The sequence below is a fragment of the Ochotona curzoniae genome, unplaced genomic scaffold, assembly GCF_017591425.1.
Source record: "Ochotona curzoniae isolate NIBS_2020 unplaced genomic scaffold, NIBS_Ocur_1.0 contig_1014, whole genome shotgun sequence".
In the NCBI taxonomy this organism is placed as follows: domain Eukaryota; kingdom Metazoa; phylum Chordata; class Mammalia; order Lagomorpha; family Ochotonidae; genus Ochotona; species Ochotona curzoniae.
This window is the reverse complement of record NW_024464920.1, coordinates 2,839,983-2,861,339: the sequence shown is the minus strand read 5'-3', so window position 1 is coordinate 2,861,339 and position 21,357 is coordinate 2,839,983. Positions and strand designations below refer to the sequence as shown.

The 21,357-nt window shown below is 49.2% G+C and overlaps 1 protein-coding gene across 1 annotated transcript in view; it reads right to left on the bottom strand.

Annotated features, from left to right (window-relative positions):
• SLC4A8 (solute carrier family 4 member 8) overlaps positions 1-21,357 on the bottom strand; it is a 54,714-nt gene that overhangs the window by 16,693 nt on the left and 16,664 nt on the right. The window contains exons 5-16 of the mRNA XM_040977772.1: positions 19,465-19,653; positions 18,237-18,328; positions 16,320-16,477; positions 15,423-15,510; positions 13,514-13,660; positions 12,658-12,758; positions 8,985-9,159; positions 8,252-8,385; positions 6,711-6,956; positions 2,978-3,083; positions 2,242-2,403; positions 276-389 (exon numbers count right to left, since the gene is read on the bottom strand). Coding sequence (XP_040833706.1) covers positions 276-389; positions 2,242-2,403; positions 2,978-3,083; positions 6,711-6,956; positions 8,252-8,385; positions 8,985-9,159; positions 12,658-12,758; positions 13,514-13,660; positions 15,423-15,510; positions 16,320-16,477; positions 18,237-18,328; positions 19,465-19,653 — 1,712 coding nt within the window. The remainder of the gene's footprint in view (positions 1-275; positions 390-2,241; positions 2,404-2,977; positions 3,084-6,710; positions 6,957-8,251; positions 8,386-8,984; positions 9,160-12,657; positions 12,759-13,513; positions 13,661-15,422; positions 15,511-16,319; positions 16,478-18,236; positions 18,329-19,464; positions 19,654-21,357) is intronic.

Below are 21,357 nucleotides of genomic sequence, written 5' to 3'. Positions count from 1 at the left end.
TAAAAGAAAAACAACGTAGGTGGTGTCAGTGATCGTAAACAGTACCGTAACCTCACTAAGCAGCCTTAGTTGCTCTGCTCTGACTTTTCTCGCAGGAACTCAGCCAAGCCTAGAGAGCTTACCTTGCTAAAAGGCAGTGTCAGGAGCAAGGCACAGACTCCTGTGACTGCAAAACCCCTTTGACAGCAAAGACACACGAAAGCTTTGGAGAAAAACCTCGGGATCGAGTTTTGCGGGGGTACACGAGGGGGCCCAGCACCTGGGAGTCTGTTTACCTTAAACACGCTGGGGACCTGAAGCTTTGGTGATGGGACTCCGATCAGAAAATCAACAATCACCATTGTGAAGATAGTGAGGAAGACGGCAAAGTCGCTCACCATGGAGCGCACCTGGCACAAGAAAGAAGAAACAGCATCGTACCAGTTCTTCCGATCCTCAGGATGCGTACACGGTCCCGCGGACTGAAACCAGGCACCATGTGTTAGCAAGCACACCCGGCTACCTGACGGCTCCTGCTTTGGGCAGACCGGCTCAGGGGCGGCCCCTCATTCTGCACACCTGGAATAGGATTTCCTGGGACCCGCTGAGGTCCATGGTGCCAGCCAAGAACTTCTGCAGCAGCATCAACTCCACTGTTCCCTCGTGAGCAGGGTCCAACCCCCACTGAGAGTCCTTTCAGTTCTTCCTGTAGCTCACCGAAAACAGGAGCACCTCCCCCATGTCGAAGGCACCATGGCTCTTGCTGGGGTAACTGCAGGAGCCCCCCCAACTTGGTGATACCTTTGTTGAACACAGTTTCCTCCACTGCAGCTGGAAGAGCAGTAAGGCAAGGGCCACACATCACTCCTGTTAGAGTTGTCGCTGAGTCCAAAGCCCAAAGACCTCCTTGGCCGGGAGGTCCAGGCGGACCGGGGTCTCTGCCTCCGGCTCCTGATGCTCTCCAGTCACACAGGTTCACTGCCTCCACGTGCCAGGCTCACTGCCACCTATCTGCTACCCGAGAAGCTGTTTCCCCAGGCAACCTCTTGGACAGATCCTCCCACCTCCTTCATCCAGACACCGTAGTCCTCACGAGCTCTTCTCGGATGATCCTTCTGGAAACCGCCCTCACCCTCCACCCCAACATTCCTGAACTGTTTCCCTGCTTGATTTTCTCCACTGTACTTAATGTCCATTTTTGTAGGTTGATTTGCATTCCATGTCTAACCCGCCCTGGATGGGCTGTTCTATTCCAAGGTTTAGTGCAGCCCGGATAAAATGCAACACCTAGCAAACGGCCTGTACCTTCCAACAGGCAGAGCAGAATACACCTCTATGGCAAAGTTGCCTTTGCTACTACCTACGATTGCTGTCTAGACAGCCGCTGATGCTCTCATGTCTCTCCTACCCTACCCATCTGACTGCAGATAACATCTTTTCACCATTTGCATCTCCTCTCATAAACCTTAAGCCAGGCCTGAGTACAAGAGCAATTCAGCCACCACTTGCTCAGCCAAGAAAAAAAGACAAGGGAGGAAAAAGAAGGAGCTTATTGAAGGTGTTTCTTCGTTAACTATCATGTGGGTTTCCTGAAAGCTGGAATGCATTTCAGCTGCGCATGTGCATCCGTCATGGGGCATACCCCATTCACATACCTTGTTCAGCAAATGTGCCTGACTGAAACCTTATTCATGGACACGCCACTACTTCCTCCTAGCCGGGGCTCCCTTTTCAAGCAGTGCGTCCTCCAGCTACCCCGAACTAGGCCTCAAGCCCTGCCTCACCCCAACCAGCAAAAGTCCTGCTCATAACACAAGCAATACAGTTTGCATCAGCAGGTTACCGAGGCCAAGGCCATGCACACCAGGGCAGGAGCAGCTTGGCGGCTGTGGTCAGTATGGTCACAGGAGCCATTCCTAGGAACAGACTCTGCAGCCTCCTAACGCAACCGAGACAATCACCTCAGTTGACCATATTCCCATATTCAGGAGCCAGTGACTGCATGCTAACTGTCTCAGAATTCTGGAAGTAGAACTTAACAGCCTCCAGAAATGAGGCTTGGCATCTTTTAGAAAAAGCTCTGAAGTATCCTCATTCCACACAGTGCATCTATGAAAGGGGCTGCCTCACCACAGGGGGTTCATGCGAACGTGGGCTGCCTCCCTGCCTGCCTATGTGCACCCAGGCAGCGCACAGTGCAAGCAGGCTTCCCTCTTAAATCAGAATCCTATCACTATCGGGGCATCTGAGTGTGCCACCTACCCTGGTAGGGAAATAGCGGCTCGTCTTAAACGTCTTTAAAGTGCTCGAGAGGATGAAGGTGGTGAAGAAGAGAATGCAGGACCAGAAGAGCACATCCGGAGCATAGGGGCCGTGATGGCCACAGGCAGACCCCACGAACTCTCCACGCATCTTGTGGCACTCCTGGAGAGAGAGCAGCAACATGCTGGGTGACGAGAGGCAGAGGGGAGAGAGTAAAAGCTGCCACCTTCTGAGTTCCCCACTCACTGTCACCTGATGGTCACTGGGAGCGTGGGCCCACAGCATCCCTGGGGCCCCCGGAGCGTGGACCATTTACAATCCTAAGACATGTCAGGATGGACTCAGGGGCAGGTGTTTCGCATGCTGGTTAGGATGTGCTTGGGAGATCTGCCTTTCAGATGGGAGCACCTGGATTGGAAAGTCAGCCCTGCTTGCCCGCTGCAGCAAGCAGTACAAGGGTAGAGCAAGGGTGCGCTGCAGTGTGTACCCTAGGAGGCAGCACCAAGAGCTCAGGTACTTGGGTTCCTGTCACCTGTGTGGGAGAGCTGCCAGGTCCCAGCTTCAACCTGGCCTAACCCCAGCTATTGAGGGCATCTGGGGAATGATGAGTTTTCTTTTCCTTTTATGTACAACAGAACTTCTGGAAGGGAAAAGAAGAGTCAATAAGAATAGGGGTTCCTTCCCCCCATGAGTCACATGGTCACAAAGGGCGGGCACCTGCACCTCCCAGACTTACGCTGACAGTCAGGTTAGCCCACTGGACTTCCGCCGTCACGATGTTCTGGTCCTTCCAGTACTGCAGGGTGAGATTGCTCGGGTTCTCTGGGAGAGCGCACCTGCAGCTGAGGGGAGGGAGGGGAAGCAGATTTCTAAGGGAAGATCCAGATAGGCTGCACCTAAAGGTTTTTAGCCTTGACTGGATTCAAGGCACTGTCTATCCCCGCCTCACTTCTCCTTTGCATAGTTTATACCCCTAACCTGAGGCTCACCTGTAGACTCAACCACACCTCAATTTTTTGCTAGTCATTGATAGATGGACAACGAATCAGCCCAATGTGCTGACAGCCATGTTTGGCCTGTGATGTGCCCAGGTGTTGTCTTGCTGGATTTCCATCTCTCAGGCTCCTGCTGTGACATTCGGTCTAGCAAAGAGGTCCTGCCACCCCCAGTCAGTTCTCCATAACTTCCTCCAACCTGGGATATCTCATTCCCTTCAGACTCCATCAAAGTGGGAATGCTCAAAGTGGGGATTCGCTGGAGGTGTGATGGGAGCTCCTCCTGACACTGCAGTATCCTTGGCCATTTCCCAGCTGCTAATACCGGAGCCAGGCCTGTAGTGTCCGGCAGTTCCCTTCGCCTCCCCATCCTCCTCCTCCATACAAATCTAGACCAGACCAGACCTGACTCACTGACCACCATGTTGCCTCCCAATCCTGGCATGCTTTAATCCTGAACTGCCTCTTTGTGTGGTCAACTCACAGAGCCACTATTATCAACTTTATTTCATCTGTGAATTTAATGATATTAACCAAATTTACCTTCTAGGATGCAACGCTGGAATGAACATTCAAAAAACATATTGACAGGTTGGAATAACAGAGGGAGATAAGAAAATAAAAATCAATCTGGGCAAGTTACAAAGCTTTATATTTAGGTCTAAAAATCAGTTCCAGAATTGGAAGCAGCTAAGATTTCCTTAGATAGATGAAAGAGTAAATAAACTGTAGTACACCAGGTAATGGAATATCATTCACTGCTGAAAACAAATGAGCTGGGGTGGGTAATGTGGCACAGTAGAATGGGCCACCACCTGCAACGCCAACATGCCACCTGGGTGCCAGTTTGTGTCCTGGCTTCCGATGCAGCTCCCTGTTAATGCCTTGGGAATTCAATGGAAGATAGCCCAAGTACTTGAACCTTGGACCTTACATGAGAGACCTGGAAAAAGCTCCAGGCTCCTGGTTTTGGCCTGGCCCAGCTCTGGTTGTTGCAGTCATTTGGGGAGTGAACTAGAAAATGGAAGTTCTCTCTTTCTCAATCTCTCTTTGTGTGTGTGTGTGTGTGTGTGTGTGTGTGTGTGTGTGTGTTGTGTGTCTCCCTCTTCCCATAACCCAACTTTTTAAATAAAGAAAGAAATCTTTTTTTTTCTTTTTTTTTATAAAATAAACTGGGCTGCCACAGCAGCTCAATAGGCTAATTTTCTAGCTACAAGCACTGGCATCCCATATGGGTACCGGTTTGAGTCCCAGCTGCTGCACTCCCCTTCCAGCTCCCTGCTCACGGCTGGGAAAGCAGCAGAGGATGGCCCAAAGCCTTGGAAGAGAGACTCGGCACTCCTGGCTTTGCTGAGCTGTTTCAGACATTAGGGAAATGAACCAGATGACAGATCTTTTCCTCCATCCTTCTCCCTGTAAATCTGCCTTTCCAATAGAAACAATCCTTAATAAATGAATCAATCAATAAATGAGCTGTCAAGCCATGAAAAGCCATGAATGATCCTTAAACGCATACTTCAGTAAGGGGCAAGGCCAATCTGAAAAGGTCACTTAGCTGTGTGATTCCAGTGATATGACACTCCAGAAAATGCAAAACTATGGGGACAGTTTAAAAAAAAAGTCATCATCTGTCAGGAACTGGGGAGAGACAGAGGGTTAAACAGGAGAATGACGGAGGCCTTCAGAGCAATGATGGCAGACAGCACAGTATGCATCTGTCATTGCCCACAGATGGCCCAGCACCCAGTGTCAGCTCCAGCATCGGCTTTGGACTGTGAGTGACTGTGACAGGGCACACTGCCCATAACCAACACGCCACGCTGGGGCAGGAGGTCTATGACGGCAGAGGCTGTGCGGGTGCAAGGGCAGGGATGTACTGAAACCAGACATTCTACTCAATTTTGCTTTGAACCTTAATGCACTTTTATTTACTTTTTTAAAATCTACTTTGAAAAAAAATCTATTAAAAATCACATATATTGCACATATAGTAATATAAAATCACTCAAACAATCGAAGGGTTCTTTCTGGCTTTATGCCTGCTTCACAGAAACTAAGCACAGAATGCAACTAAGGAAATACCACCATGGGTCTCATTGAGAATCACAGTTTCTAGATCTAGGGCCTACCCCATGCTGGACTGGTCACCTTTGGCTATCTTTTTCCCCAAGAATAGAAACCTCATGAGGGGAGATTCTTGGTCGTGCTCACCACTGCATTTCCAGGTCATAAAACAGTGCATGACACACAGCAGGTGCCTAACGACGAATGAGATGTGCCTTACACTGACAAGGCTTTGGAGAGAATCCTCCTAACCACTGCTTCCTTAGAGCAGTTACCCATCTGAGTATGCTTGGGGTCTATCCAGGGACGTTCAAAGGCTACCAAACGCATCGGGGCTAGAACGGGGCTGGTGGGCGGATGGCTCCACTCGCCACACACCCGCTCTTCTGCAGCAGTTTCAGGATGACACTCTGTGCTTTGCAATCAGATCCTTCACATCGGGCTGGCCGGCCAGAGGGAGAGAGCTGGACAGACAGGGCTATGGGACAAGGATCTCCCATCGGGAGTTGGAGAATGCTGTCACAGACAAGAAATGTCCTGCAGGACTGGACTCACCTACATGGCTGAAAACCCAGCCAGAGACTGCTTCGGGTTTCCAGCTGACCCAGCATTGTGCTGCATCCTGAAATAGAATAATCTCTGGAGCTAAAATCTGTGAAGAATACATGTTTCTAGGTGTGCAGGATACAGTGGGAGAAACTTTTGACTCAGAAAGGCACAGTTGGGGCTGGCCCTGTAGCATAGCAAGTTGAGCCACTGACTGCACCATCAGTATCCCATAGAGATGCCAGTTCTAGTCCTGGCTGTTCCACTTCCAATCCAGTTTCCTGCTAATGTGCTTGGGAAAGTAACAGAAGACGGCCCAAGCCCTGGGCCCCTGCACCAAGGTGGGAGATCATGACAAAGTGCCTGGGTTCTCAGCTCTGGGCTCTGGCCTGGCTCAGCCCTGACTGGTTATTTGGGGAGTGAACCAGCAGATGGAAGATCTCTCTCTGTAACTGTCTTTCAATAATTAAAGTAAATCTTTTTTTTTTTTTTTTAGATATGATTGATCTATTCATCTAAAGAGTTGCCCATACGTGCTTTTGGGGGCAGGGACATAGTCGAGGGGCTCACAAGTCCTTGCAAAGAGCAATCCTGGTGAGTAATTCAAATTCTCCCTGCTACCTTTGCAGTCTGTTTGGGCTTGAACGCCTAAACCCAGAAGACAAGCGCTGGGTAGCACTGCTCTGTCATCACGTCCAACCGTTGTTCCCTGGTGGCCCTTCGGTCTGCTCACCCCCAGAGGAACCCGGATGCCCAGAGGCCCGGGGTGATGCCCTATCAGAAGTTGCCGGGCACAGGACATCAGCAGTGAAATTCAAGCCCTCGGCCCTTCCCATGACCAGAGAAAGCAGAAAGCATACTTACTAATAGAGGCTGAGGTGGTCCAGCTGGCCGTGCATGTGGACAGGGTAGGTCTCGGCCAGGTGGATCAGCTTTTCGATTGCTTCATAGATGAAAATGATACAAATCAGAGAGGCGAACGCCTCTTCCGTGAAGCGGGTGATGTAGCAGACAAGGGAGCTGGCATCAGTTGCCACGAGGACGATACACAGGAAGGCGGTCCACAATCCAATGCAGGCTCTCAGGGAGAGGTAGGACAGCGCATAGTCTCTGAAACAAGACCGGAGTCTGTCAGGAAGCCTGCCCGGGAAGCGTGGCTAATCCAGCTCTCGGTGTCCAGGGTAGCCGCGCAACTCGGGCTATCCCCAGGTCTGGCTGCACTCCCTCCTAGCTGATGCCCCTGGGACAGCCATGATGAAGATGAGTGCTCCATGAGTGCTGTCTGCCACAGCAAGCACCGTCTCGCATACAGCACTGCTGCCATTCACATCAAATATAATTAAGGTGTCATTCCTGCAGTAAGGCAAAGGGGATAAACCGAGTTCCATGTGCTCCTACTTCTAGTTTAAAAAATTATACCAAAAAAAATGTCAATTTAGGACATCGCTGAACTCCCATTATCGTTAGCAACCAGAATATGAAGAGGTACGGTGTCTGCACAGTGGCATAGTAAATAAAGCTTGCTCCCTGTGATATTGGCATCCCATGGGAGCCCTGGTTTGAGCCCCATTGCTCCACTTTTGGTCCAGCTCCCCACTGAAGGCCTGGGAGAGCAGAAAAGACAGCCCAAGAACTTGGATCCTACCACCCCACATGGGGGATCCAGATGAAGCTCCTGGCTCCTAGTTTCAGCCTGGCCCAGCGCTGACAGCTGTGGCTATCAGGGAACTAGATGAACAGAGAAAGGATCTGTAGCCCTCCCTCCCTCTGTGTGTGTGTAACTCTTTCAAAATAAATAAATAAATCTTTTTTTTTTCTAAATAAAAATCGGACTTAAAAGTTGACATTGCGGTTCAGCAGGTTAAGCCACTTACTGCAGTGCCAGCATCCCTCACTGATGCTGGTTCAAATCCTGGCTACTCCACTTCCAATCCAGCTTCGTAATAATGTGCCCGGAAAAGCAATGGAAGATGGCCCAGGTGCTTGGGCCCTGTACCCACACAGGAGGCCTGGATGAAGCCACTGGTGCCCAGCTTCTGCCTGGGCCAGACCCGGTCATTAGGGCCATTTAGGGAGTGAACCAGCAGATGTAAAACCTCTCCTTTTTTATCTATACTTCCCTCTCTAAATACATCTTTCAAATAATAGAATACTTCTTCACCAATGGAAATGGAGGAGTTTGAATTGGCTAGGGAAAAATTTTTTTTAAAATTTTAAAGTCAAGACTTCAGTAGCGGCTGGTGACATTGCTCAAGTTCTTTAACTTGTTATTTTAGAAATGTTTCAGATATTGGGAGGCAGGATGATTCCAAGCACTGCCTGCCTGCTCACTCCCGCCTTGAACCCGGGCATTCCACATCAACAACCACATCCAGTTAGACTCTTCACAGAAGCAAAGGTCTTACTTGCAGAACTTGAACAAAATCTTTTCAAACACAAGCACTGGTCCGGTACTCCCCAGGATGGTGAGGGCCTGTCCCGCAAACAAGGAATAGGCGATCCCGGTCATGGAGGCTCCGAACAAGGATTCAATTGCACTCTGGGAGGGAGACAAAAGCCACCAATGAGTCCACGGCCCATCAGCAAAGAGCGCTGGCTTCTGTGGGCTCCTGCCTTAGCTCTCACGTGTACCTTGGCAGTGATTCGCCTGCATTTTGTCTTAGCAAGAGGGATGAGCATACGCCACGTAACACTCTTTAATCATTCCTCTTTAATCATTCAAGTGCCCAAACCCATCTGCATTGAATTCCTTACCACTGTTCTGCAGTGACTCCATTGAGAATTTCCAAAATATACGGCAAGGACAAGGATCCTATCTACACTACAACTTATCATGCACAGTTACTTTAAATCTTATTTTCAAATAGTAGCACTAGATCCCTCTGCTATCCTTGGGGCCACGGCCACTTCACCGGGCAGCCAGCGAAAATGATCATCCTGGGAAGAGTTGGTTCTATGAAAAGGAGTGTGTTGCTGTTTGGTAGGAGGTCAGAAGGCCACAGCAACTTTAGGAATGAAAACACGATCTCAGTGCAAGCCCAGGGCAGTCCACTCCCAGCTCTTCTAAGGGCATGGCTGCCACCCCCATATTTTAAATAGCCTTGTTGGAAACCATTAAGAGTGACTCAAAGCTCTTACTATGCGTCCCTCGGTGGCTTCTCCGAGCAGACCCCCAAAGGTGATGACTGGTGACATGCAGGCACAATACAGGAAGAGGAAGGAGGCCAGACACTGCAGGCTGAGCGCATCCCGGTAGTCGCTCCAGTACCAGGGGGCTTTGCGTTTGATGTCCAGCACCAAGCCCCCAAACAGCCTGTGGAGACACGGCAGAGTGCAGTCCCTCTTCATAAAAGCATTTAAAGTGTGCTATGCAATGAAGAAATGCTTTGGCTTTCATTTGTCACCAAGTACAGGAGAGCTCTCTTGAGCCAACAAGCATTCTATTTGCAACCAAAAGTGTGACTTGGAGGAAATCTTAATGATTATCCCAAGCATAAAAAGAATTCATCTGTGTATGTATATGATATTAACCAGTCAGAGTTCAATGTGAATGGTTACAGTATTGGTGATTTGGCTTAAAACAACCTAGAAAAAAATAATAATACGAGTAGAAAAAAAAAAAAAACAGATGAAACAAGGTTGGCAAAAATGTTGGCAACAGTTAATGGATTGCTGAATTCATTATACTAATATATTTTTTTTAAATATATGTTGAAGCCAGAAGTGACCCAAAGAAGAAGTCAGGAGGCTGGAGGAGTGTGAGGTGGCCTGGGATGTGTGCATCGGGCGAGGAGGCTCAGGCAGTGGGCTTCCTCCCAGTAGCCACGCCCCTGTTCCCTAGCCAGGTACCACGGTGTCCAGGGACACAGGGAGCCACTGTCTTACATTTCTATCACGCTCCTGGCCTCTGGTGGTGGCAGGTGCAGTTGGCATTCACTTTTTCTCAGCTTAGCAGCATTTAGCGGCAGTCTGGTTCTGGGCTTAGAGGAGACAGCTGAAACCAGCCTTGAGACCTGCATTAGAGTATGCCTGTCCTGTATTCCAGCTCAGGTAGAGGAACTGCCTGCAGGGTCTGACCCAGACCACAGGAGCTGTACCTCACCAAGGCTCTGAGACTCAAGTTTTGCCCAAGGTCATACAACATGATATGTATACAGTAGGTTCTGCATCTCAAAGAGATAACAACTAAGGTCTGAATATTTGCAAAGCCCAGGCTAATGTATTTTAGGAAGGTCCAGAAAGTTCTAGGACACCCATCTACAGGGAAGGAAGGTTCACATGGCAGGCTGCAAAAGGCTCCTGAGCTGGCCTGGAGCTGTGATCCCTGACACAGGCAGTGGGTAACCAGGTCCAAGGAGCTACAAGGGGAGGCAGACATCTTGAGGTCCTTTACTAGGCACTCAGAGCAAACGCCAGGAGCTCAAGAAGAGGATCCAACCTATCCTGTCATCTTCGTCAATTCCAGAAGTTTCTGACATGACATTACGGCAGAACTGCTTCAAACCCTTTCTGACTTTGTGAGGCAAGGTACTTAGGGTTTGTGGGTGGTCTTGGGACACCAGGCACTATTTTTTAGGCCCAGCAGCCGCTGGGAACCAGCCTACTTGCCTTCTCAACCCTCCTGTGTAATCGGGCAAAAACGAGCTCCCTCAAGGCCTGTGACCCTCAAAGTCCACCTCTGCACGGGCTTCTGTTTGGGAGATACCCTCTTTCCCTCAACTCCATTACTTTTTTCTTTTTTAAGATTTATTTCTTTTTATTGGAAAGGCAGATTTACAGAGAGAAGGAGAGGCTTAGAGAAAGATCTTCCAACCACTGGTTCACTCCTCAAGTGAACCCACAATGGCCGAAACTGAGCTGATTCAGAGCCAGGAGCTTCTTCTGGGTCTCCCGCATGGGTGCAAAGTCCCACGGCTTTGGGCCGTCCTATACTACAGGGAGCTGGATGGCAAGTGGAACAGCTGAGACACAAACTGGTGCCCATGTGGGATCCTGGCACTTGCGAGCAGATTAGCCAACTGAGCCATCACACTGGGCCCGATTGCACTGCTCTGAAACATATGAAATCCTGGGTGTGTCTGGAGGATTACCAGTCCATGCCAAAGTAAACGTGAACTCCTGCCTGGAATCCATCCAAGGGCAGATGTTGCCCTTGACTTGCTCTCAGTAGCAGGCTTCCCCAACAAATCCACACCTCTCCCAACTTTGAAGAAAAGGCCTCACTCACCCCTGAAGGTTGTTCGCTTTTTCCCCAAGACCCCTTTCATCATGTGGCCTTCTTTCCATCAATCTTCCCACCCAGGGAACAGTTCTCTGCCTCTATTCTCCAATATATTCCTCCAACCAGAACATATATTCCCATCAGTACCCTGCTAGTGATGTACCACACTTCCTAGGTCTCAGTCTCCTCTCCTGGCTTCTGGAATTCCCAAGACTAGGGGAAAATAAAGGGCTGCTGCCCACAATTCCAAGGCAACCCTGAGTTTCCACTAGGCAGAGTGCTGAGGGAGGAGGAAAAAAGGCAGGCGGAAGCAAGCCAGTAGAGACAGTGACACTGTTTGCATGGTCTCAGCCGTGTCCTGCAGGTCCTGCTGTGGCAGCCCACTCACAGAGCCACAGCCACAGTCCCTACCTTCTCCCACGGTGCCCCACACCTTGGAAGGTCATGCCAGCCCAACATATTACATGCCTTGACCACCTTCTTTCCTGGGAACAAAACCTTCTAGTCTGGGGCTTGCTTCCCTCCCCTTCCACAGAGAGCCTCTTCCTTGGATAATTGTCCTTAAAACCCTGCCCTATTGAGGCTGGTGAAGTGGCGTAGCAAGCTAATCCTCCACCTGCAGTACTGGTATTCCCTATGGGTACCAGTTTTAGTCCCAGCTGCTCTATGTCCCCATATAACTCCCTACTGATGGCCTGGGAAAGCAGTAGAGGATAGCTCAAGTCCTTGGGACCCTGTACCCATGTGGAAGACCCAGAAGAATTTCTTGGTTCCTGGCTTCAGACTGACTCAGCTCTGCGTGTTACAGCCATTTGGGAAGTGAACCAGTGGATAGAAGACCTCTCTCTGTCTCTGTCTCTCTACATGTGTGTGTATTTCTCTCTTTGGTATTTCAAATAAAAATAAAAAAACCTTAAAACAATATCTTGGCCTAAAAGAACAGGCTGCCTATTCATTCAGAGAGACACACACATCTAAAATGTTCCTATCTTCCCAATCTGAAATGATCACCCAACATTTACATACACTTAGTCCAGTCTAGGCTACGGAATGGCATTGCTTCAAAAGTACCCATTCATGTGTCAGATGGTGAGTACCTGCTCTGCCCGTGCTACTGTGCCAGGTGCCAGGAGTAGGTCGTAGGCCCTGCCCATGGGAGCAAACAGGCTACCAGGAAAGACAATGACAATAGTAACGTAGGATTGGGGCAGTCATGGGCAAGACGGGTCAGCGCTCAGCGTTGGGACCAGCCAGTGGAGACGCCTGACTCCATCAACAGGGTCACAGACAGCTTCCCAAAGGAAGTGCCACCTAGGCTGAGTCACAGGATGCTATCAGGAGTCAGAACACGAGTAAAGCGAACAGGGTTCACATCGGAGCAGAGGATGCGGGAAGAACTGGAAGTGAGACAGAAAATGCTGCTGGTCTGAGAAACTCCGATGCATGAATACAGTGTCTGACATAGGTATAATATATGCACAGTCATAAGTTTCACTTGAAAAAAAAATCACCAAGTAGAGAGAAGGCTGCAAAGATGCTGCGTTCCTTTGTGCAACTTGTGGGCAGTAAGTGACATCATGGCAAACTTACCGCCCAGTGCGCTGCAGCTCCGGCCCGCTGTGACCCCCATGCGGTTCAGGCTCTATGTGGCAAACGTTTCCATTTGGAACCCCAGGCATTTTCCTTTTCTCCTTTTAACAGAGGACCATAAAGTTAGTAGCGTCGGAGAGGAGCGCAGAAGAAGTGACCCAAAGCAACCAAAACTGCCTGCCGCTTTCAAATGTGATACAGTTTATGGACTTTCCTTGGGGGGAGGGCTAATTTATCTTGCTCTTCAACAGCAGCTGCCTTCCGTATTTGGTGCAGAAACAGAAAAATGGGGGCATTTGCAATGACCTATTTCAGCTGTAGATTAGCTTCTGTGTGGTCCTCACTCCACCTCATCGAACACACAGCCCTGGGGGATGATGTGGGTCAAGTGTCCAAAACAGATAGCAGTATGTGGGGGGGGAGGCAGATGTTGCTGGGAAGGCTTCGTGCAGACACCTGCAGTGTGTGACCTGAGTCTTCTATCCACCTGCCAAGTGTCATAAAGCACATGGGAACTCCACACGCTCTTTCTTTACAAGTTGCCCTTCCCTCCAGCTGGCTTCGGACTAGACACACTACGTCAGATGTTCTCACCTGCCTGCCTTCATTCCATATCAATCCTTCAATTTGTGGCTTCAAATTCATCTCCAGCAGTCCTGTCTTGCCCTGTCACACCTGAGCCAATCTCTGTTCCTGTAGCTTCTTCTTCTTCTTTTTTTTTTTTTAAACTGTTCTGATGTCACAGGTGCCCTGAAAAGCCATTTTGGCTTATTCAGCACACACCCAACACCATCTTCTGTCTACAGAGGCGCTCAATAAGCACTACCAGCCACTACTGGTAACACGCACACGTTACCTGGGAAGGGACATTTTTGGGTGGCTCGATTCTAATGGATGGGTCCCACTCTCCTGGCGGAAGGACCGTCACCTGGTCTAGGAACTCATCAATGCCTGCCAGTAAATCATCTCGCTCTTTCGCCTTATACGCCACATCATGAAAGATCTAGGGGAAAGAAAAGACCCTTAGGAAGCTCAAAGCAATCTTGCTTAAAACTCTCATCAATGGATATGGTGATGAATTTTTAACTCTGCCATGGGGATGTAAGAGGAAGAAAATGTTAGAGAAATTCCAGGATAAAAGAACTTTAAAAGTGAATATGGGAACGGCCAGGATAGTGCTGTGGCAGGCTGAGGCACGACCTATGGTGCCAGTACCCCATATGGACATCAATTCTTGTCTCAGCTGTCCCACTTCCTATCCAGTTTCCACTGGTGGCCTGGGAAAGCAGCAAAGGAGGGCCCATGTGAGAGACCCTTAGGAAGCTCCTGGCTCCCCGTTTCAGACCGGCCCTGCTGCAGTTCCAGTAGTTGTGGAAAATTTGAGAAAGTGAACAAGGGATTTTCTCTCTCTCTCTCTCAGTAATTCTGACTTTTAAGTAAGATAAATAAATCTTGGCCAGCACAGAAGCCTAACAGCTAAATTCCTTGCCTTGCATGTGCTGGGACCCCATATTGGCGCAGGTTTATGTCCTGGAGGACCAGTTGCCTATCTAGCTCCCTACTTGCGGCCTGGGAAAGCAGCCGAGCACAGCTCAGAGCCTTGGTACCCTGCACCCGTGTGAAAGACCTGGATGGGGTTCCTGGTTCCTGGCTTCGGATCAGCTCAGCTCCAGCCATTACGACCATTTGGGGAGTGAATCAATGGATGGAAGATCTTCCTCTCTGTCTCTCTTTCTCTCTGTACACCTGACTTTCTAATAAAAATAAATAAATCTTTTTTTAAAATTTTTATTATGTTTTATTGGGAAGGCGGATATACAGAGAGGAGAGACAGAGAGGAAGATCTTCCGTCCGATGATTCACTCCCCAAGTGAGCGCAACGGCCGATGCTATGCCGATCCGAAGCCAGGAGCCTCTTCTGGGTCTCCCACGCAGGTGCAGGGTCCCAAAGCTTTGGGCCGTCCTCGACTGCTTTCCCGGGCCACAGGCAGGGAGCTGGAAGGGAAGCGGGGCTGCCGGGATAGAACCAGTGCCCATATGGGATCCCGGGCATGCAAGGTGAGGACCTTAACCACTTGCGCCACCGCACCAGGCCCAAAATAAATAAATCTTTTAAAAAAAATAAATATTTTTCAAAAGACAGAGTTAAGACATGATACTAAAGTTGTACAGTTCTATAATCTACACAAAGAAGTAAAAAAAAAAAAAGGAAAAACGTGGAAAAATGTCTTGATCTTAATGGTTGATAAAACTAGATGAACTTGCTAATGAGTAAGGAGATAAGCTCTCTAGTGGAAAAGAGCTGGTGACACACAGTTCACACAACATTATACTGACTGAGGCACACCCGTGGAGAACCCTACTGCAGGTCAACACAAAACACTGGCGTGGCCTCAGCACAGACCAGCAGGGCATCCAAACGACCCCACGTGGCACCATGCAGACTGGTTATTCATTTGGGATGGAAGTCAAGTTTCTTAAGCAAATTGCTTGGATACAGTTAGTTAACCATCCTATCTAGAAAGTTAGGTCAGCCTTAACGTAACTCTGCAGAGATCACACGTCGCAATGATAATTTTCCCAGACAAAACGATTTTTCTGCATTCTTGATGACAAACTCCCCCAGCAGACTCAGTCTGCCACAGGAGGCTCTCAGAGAAGCGCCCCGGCCACTTGCCACCCAGCAGGCATTGCAATCGCCATGAAACTATCACAGGGCCTCACTCACTCAATCAACATTTACAAGATGAACGAAGGGCATGTACCTCATCGGTCATGATGGTGGCCATGGACCTGCCAATCTCATGGTACTGTTGACCTTTCCCTACTGGGCCCAGCAAGATGAACAAAAACCTGGCAAAACACAAAAGGAGGGAGATTAGGGTGAGCAAACAGAATAATCCTGTCTAAACAGTGTAAATTCTTCTTTCCTGTCTAACAGAAAGGAGACATACTAATGATGGTACACTGTGAATTGCCTCAACCTAACACCTCTATTTCGGGCACTGGTAGCTATCTGTATGGTATCATTCATGAATGGGAGACCTGAACAGAGTTCTGGGCCGTTGCCTTCGACCTGGGCTAAGCCTGGAAGTCACAGCTACTTCAGGGAGTGAACCAGTAAGAAATCTCACTTTCTCTTTCCTTCCTTCCCGCTGGCCTTATCGCGTAGAGTCAGGGTTATCTGTTTCCCATTTTTCTAACAGCAAGGAAGCCTTGTAGAGGAACTGACATTGTGTCTTTCACCAGTGGGCCCTGAGTCACCAGCGTCCCCTGCTTCAGTGTGCAGGGCCAGTCTTGGGGACCAACGCAGGCATATTTGCAAAGCATACATCCCACCAGAACTGTGAGGGGGGACACCTCTGCCTTGGTTGGAGATCTGCAACTGGGTCAGCAAGACCAGGGCTTCTGAGCAAGGCACATGGTTGGCCTTTGCCATGTTAGTACTCTGCAGTAATTCTCCGTGCCCAAGCTACAGGTGCCGTGCACTCACAGCCCCCGAGTCCTAGAATTCCTCTGCATGGCAATTAATCAAACACATTCCAGTTTTTTCCAGATTGCTGGGAAAATCAAAAACCATTCCTACTATCATGAATACTAAATTCTGGCATCAGCTTGTCTGTTCCACTTGTTCCTGTAAGTAGTTTCATCTTTGCCGTCACCTCGTGGGGATGGGCACTTCCGTCAGGCCTGAGAGAAGCACGGCTGGGGACAGCCTCACGAAGGCCACGATGGGGTGGTCCAAGGTGTCCACCTCCCCAACCAGAACATTCGAAGCCTCTGCCCCCGTGGGGATCTTCTTCATGAAATGCAGGTCTACCTGGAAGTCCAAAAGAGCCCCATGACAGCTGTATCCATCAGTCACCTGAACCCTCAGTCACCCTCCTCGGGCTTCCCATTCACACGTCAACTGGCCAGCACATGTTTCTTCATGCTATTTTATTGGAACCTTACGAAATTTCCATAAGGTTTATAAGGTATACACTACATTAGTCTCATATTTTCCCTTTAAATGAAACAATCTGAAACCCAGAAAGGGGAAAAAGACTTGCCCAGAATCAAAGAGCTTTTTTGTTTGTTTAAAGATTTATCTTATTTATTTGAAAGGCACTGTTACCGGGGGAGGGGGGGGAGTGAGACAGAAATCTTCCCTCTGATGGTTTATTCCTGAAATGGCTGCAACAGCCAGTGCTGGGCCAGGCCAAAGCCAGCAGAGACTGGAATTCCATCCAGGTCTCCTATTTGCACAGCAAGGGCCAAACCTTTGGACCATCTTCCCCTGCTTTCCCAGGCACATTAGCAGGGAGCTGGATCGGAAGTGGAGCAGCTGGGTCTTGTCAGCTCTGGGACTTTCTGGGTTTAAGCCCCTGTCTACAATGTCACATCCCATATCACAGTGCAGGTTCAAGCCTCCCATTCTAGCTGCTCCATTTTCAATCTCACTTCCTGCCAACATCCCTGGAGAAGCAGAGGATAACAGCCTGAGTACCTGGGCCCCTGCCAGCCATGTGGAGGCCAGGATGGAGTTCCAGGCTCTTGGCTATGGCTGTTGCAACTATCTGAGGAATGAATCAGTGGACAGAAGGTCATATACTGCCTCTCCCAATACTGTTCTGTCTTGTAGAGTACATACATAAATCTTTATATATATATATATATATATAGAGAGAGAGAGAGAATTAAAATCCAGATATTCTGGTTTGCCTCCGTTGCCCCCTGCTTCCTCCCAAACAGATGCTTTTGAAGCGCTGCGTCCCAGTCTTTCCCTTTTAAATACTCACATGCTCTGTCAGTGGTTTCAGGTTTTCTAAATCGATTGTGGAGCTCTCTGAGCAGAGGAAGAGGCACGACACTACAGTGTTTCCAAAAGACAGCACTGGGGGCCAGTGTAGTAGCATGGCACGTGAAGCCACCACCTGTGACGCTAGCTATCCAGGTGCTGGCTCAAGTCCTGGCTGTTCCATTTCTGATCCAGCTCTCTACTAGGGGGCCTGAGAAAGCAACAAAGGATGACCCAAGAAGATGGCACCCACATGAAAAACACAGAAGTAGCTCTGGACTCCTGGCTTCCACATGGCCCAACATCAGCTACTGTGGCTTTCTGGGGAAGTGAATCTCTCTCTCTCTCTCTCTGTTTCTCTACCTCTGTAAATGTGCCTTTCAAATAAAATAAAACTTTAAAAAAAGGCAAGAGAGACAGCATTGAATGTGCACTAGAGTGAGGAGGGGCTTGGGAGCAGAAGCCTCTGCAAGCTTCTATGATGGCCTGGGCCTCAGAGTCCACAGGTTTCAACCAACAGGCAGCCGGGAAGACAGCAGCCGAAATACTGTATTGGCAAAATCCATGTAGGTGGGAGGAACTGCAGGAGACCAGGAGGTCAGGGGCTGGCGTGTGTTTGCAGCGTGGGGAGTCAGCCCTGCCCAGGACGCTGGCATGTGCAGAGGCAGATGGGCCACATCTGCTCTCTCTGTGATGTGAGCCTCTCAACACTAAAGCTAAGCCAGATTCCAGCAACTGGACCCGAGTTCACTGGAGAGAAATGGAAGCCTCAATGTCTACCACCCATGTCTCTGCTCACCTTGCTTAAATCCACAGGACTGTGTTCACAATTCACTCCATTTTTTACTTCAAGATGTGTAGTCGGGACAGGCTGGGGAGACACGGTTTGACCTATTTGGAAAAAAAAAAAAATCAAACAGACCCCAGAGTCACTGCCTTCCCCTCCACACCTGATCCACCATCACCTAGCCACGTCTGCTCCCACAGTCCACACGGAGAACTGGCGGCCAGGAAGCCAGCTCTGCTCCTCCCTGGCTTCCTGCCTAACACTCGGTGCTAAGGGTCCTGCCACTGTGTCTTTTCTTCCTGAGCACATTCGCAAGCCTCTTTCGGGTCTCCGGCAAAGCCGCAAGCCTGAACCTGAAGGATGGAGCAGAGACCCCCATGCACCTGGGCATGTCCCACTCTGTGGGCACCCAGGTATGTCCCACTCTGCAGACACATGGGTGTGTCCCACTCTGCAGACACTGGGCGTGTCCCACTCTGTGGACACATGGGCATGTCCCACTCTGTGAACACCTGGGGCTATCCCACTCTGCGGACACTGGGCGTGTCCCACTCTGCGGACACCTGGATATGCCCCACTCTGCTGACACCTGGGCATGTCCCACCCTGTGGACACCTGGGCATGCCCCTGCCCAGGGATGCAGCAGATGTGGAGGCCGGTGGATGAACAGAGAGGAGAGCCTGGCTGGCCCCTCCCTGAAATGGAGCCAACAACAACAGCCAAGCTTCATGGAGTGTCTACCTGCCATGCTGCACTATGGCCTTAACATGGCTTCACTCACGGAAGCCTCACAATAAACTTGGGGAGTAGGTCCTTTAGTTACCCCTATATCACAGGTGATAAAGAGGTTTGGTAGGCCACCTGACGTCACACTTTTCAAGGTAGTAAAGCCATGACGACAAGCTCATGAGTGACTCAAGGGCTCACACAATAAGATTTTACCTCCCCCTCCTAGAATCACCTTCTCTGGCCCAACTTATCCTGACCCTGAATATCTCCCAAAGGGCACATCGTTTGAGGGAGGGGGGGACAAATCTCATGTGTCAGGTCCACAGAAATGCAGCACTGCAAGAGATGTGCACCAGTGCCAGCCAGTCATCTTACCAAACATCCTAGGTGTCTAAGGTGATGTAGAAACATACTAGACAGATACAGCCCCCACTTCCCCATGACTCAGCACCTCCTACTAGTGCCCGAATGTTACATTAATACAGAGAACAATCCCTCCCAGTCACCCTACCGTGTTTATCCATCAAGTGTGGGTCGGACTGCTTCTTGCCGACCTCGGCAAAGGAACGGACAATGGGGATGAGATTGTTCCTCTTCTTCTCGTTCTGATGATGATGCTTTTTGAGAAGGGCTTCCCGCACCTTCACCCTCATGCTGTCATTCAGGTCACTGGACAGTTCCTGCTGGTCCAGGATCAGGTCTGCAAAGCAGGCACTCACATGAACATGCAGCCTGAGGATTGGTGAGTCCTCGGAGGCCAACATGGGGTTGGGCCTGGGCAAGAGGCGAGGCAGGGGGAGGCATGATTTCAGCCCCAGGGTCTGAAACAGCTGCCTGAGACCATGGCTGTGAAAAGTTACACTTTGTTCATGTAATAAATCATTATTATTATTATTATGAATTAAAACTACTGAGCACTTAATATACACCAGAAACTAAAATACATATATTATCTAGTCTAATCCTGACAGCACTGAGAAGTAGATATTATTAAAGCAACTTTTACAGATGAGGAAATGAGGGTTGAAACCCTACAAAATTCCTCCAAGGTCTCATATCTAATAGGCTATAGAGCTGGGATTCAAACCCAGGACTAAGCTGAAAGTTTTCAATATTACCTGCTTAGTTCTATCATCTCCCAAAAGCCCCCTACAGGCCCTTCCCCCAAGATTTTAACGTTGGTGTGACTGTCAGGAGGAATGACAGGGGCAGGATTTTAGCCTGGCCATTGAGACTCTGGTTAAGAAACTCATTTCCTGGATGTGATGGCGATCTGGCTACAATATCTGTCACCCCACTGATCGCCAGGGCTGATTCGGCCGATCTGGTTGGCTACGGGGGTGTCCCCTTCCTCCCTCACTGCTCCATGTGCGTCCCTCCTAAAGCTGCATGCTCGTTTGAAGAGGATGACCATCCCGCTAGAGCAGGACCAGTTTTCGGTCAAGGGTATACGCGTAGCTGCATTGCCCTGTTAGAACCTCCAAACAAGCTCTCAAGAAACTTGTCATGTCCCACAGAATGGAGAGGGGGAAACCCCAGTGCCTGGTGTTGACAGGCAGCTAGCTAAAGGCACACATTCCACCCCAGTCCTACAATTTTTCTTAGCTATGCAACCTTGGGCAAGTTACATAATCTTTCCGAGACTCAGTTTCCTCATCTGTAATGTGGAGTGCCAATATTATCATCCCATTTTGGAAGACTGCTATGGAAAATTAGATGAGCTGATGACACAGGTTAGTTCTCCTCATCACTAACATTGTGGGAAAACGCTAGGAATCTGATGTGAGAACTAAACTTCCACTTCAATCCTGTACACTTCTCCCCAAACTTCTGCCTATTCTCAATTTCTAACTTCACCCCCCATGACTATCCAAGTACTAGAATCAATGATCGAGGAAAATCTACTTCAATTAGGTTTCTTTAACCATTTTACTGATTGGTTCCTTCCTTCCACATTATGACAGTGTTTCAGGATCCTCCGTCTTGAGGAAACAAATGAACCAGCACCCCAGATCTTCCTTTTCTTTCTCCTACCATCTAAAAGTTCACACACACACACAAAAAATCCTTAGCTCTTTGCAATTTGACTATGGCAGCGGGGCTTCTTGTGATAAACCCATCACTAACCTTCCTGTTGCTAAATCCAATGGAGCTTCCAGTGTTCCTCTCACCTGACCTCTATGAGCTTTTGACTCTGGTAGATCGAAATCTCTTCTCTCGGCTTTTAGAGCTGGCCCAATGGTGGCCTCCGGCAGGTATGTCTACATCCTAATGTCCACCCCAGAACCTGTGAATGTGATTTTATTTGTAAAAAGGGAGTCTTTGCAGATGTGATTAAATCAAGCATCTCAATTATCAGGGTAAGTCTTAAATCCAATGGCAAATATCCTTTAAGAAGATGCCC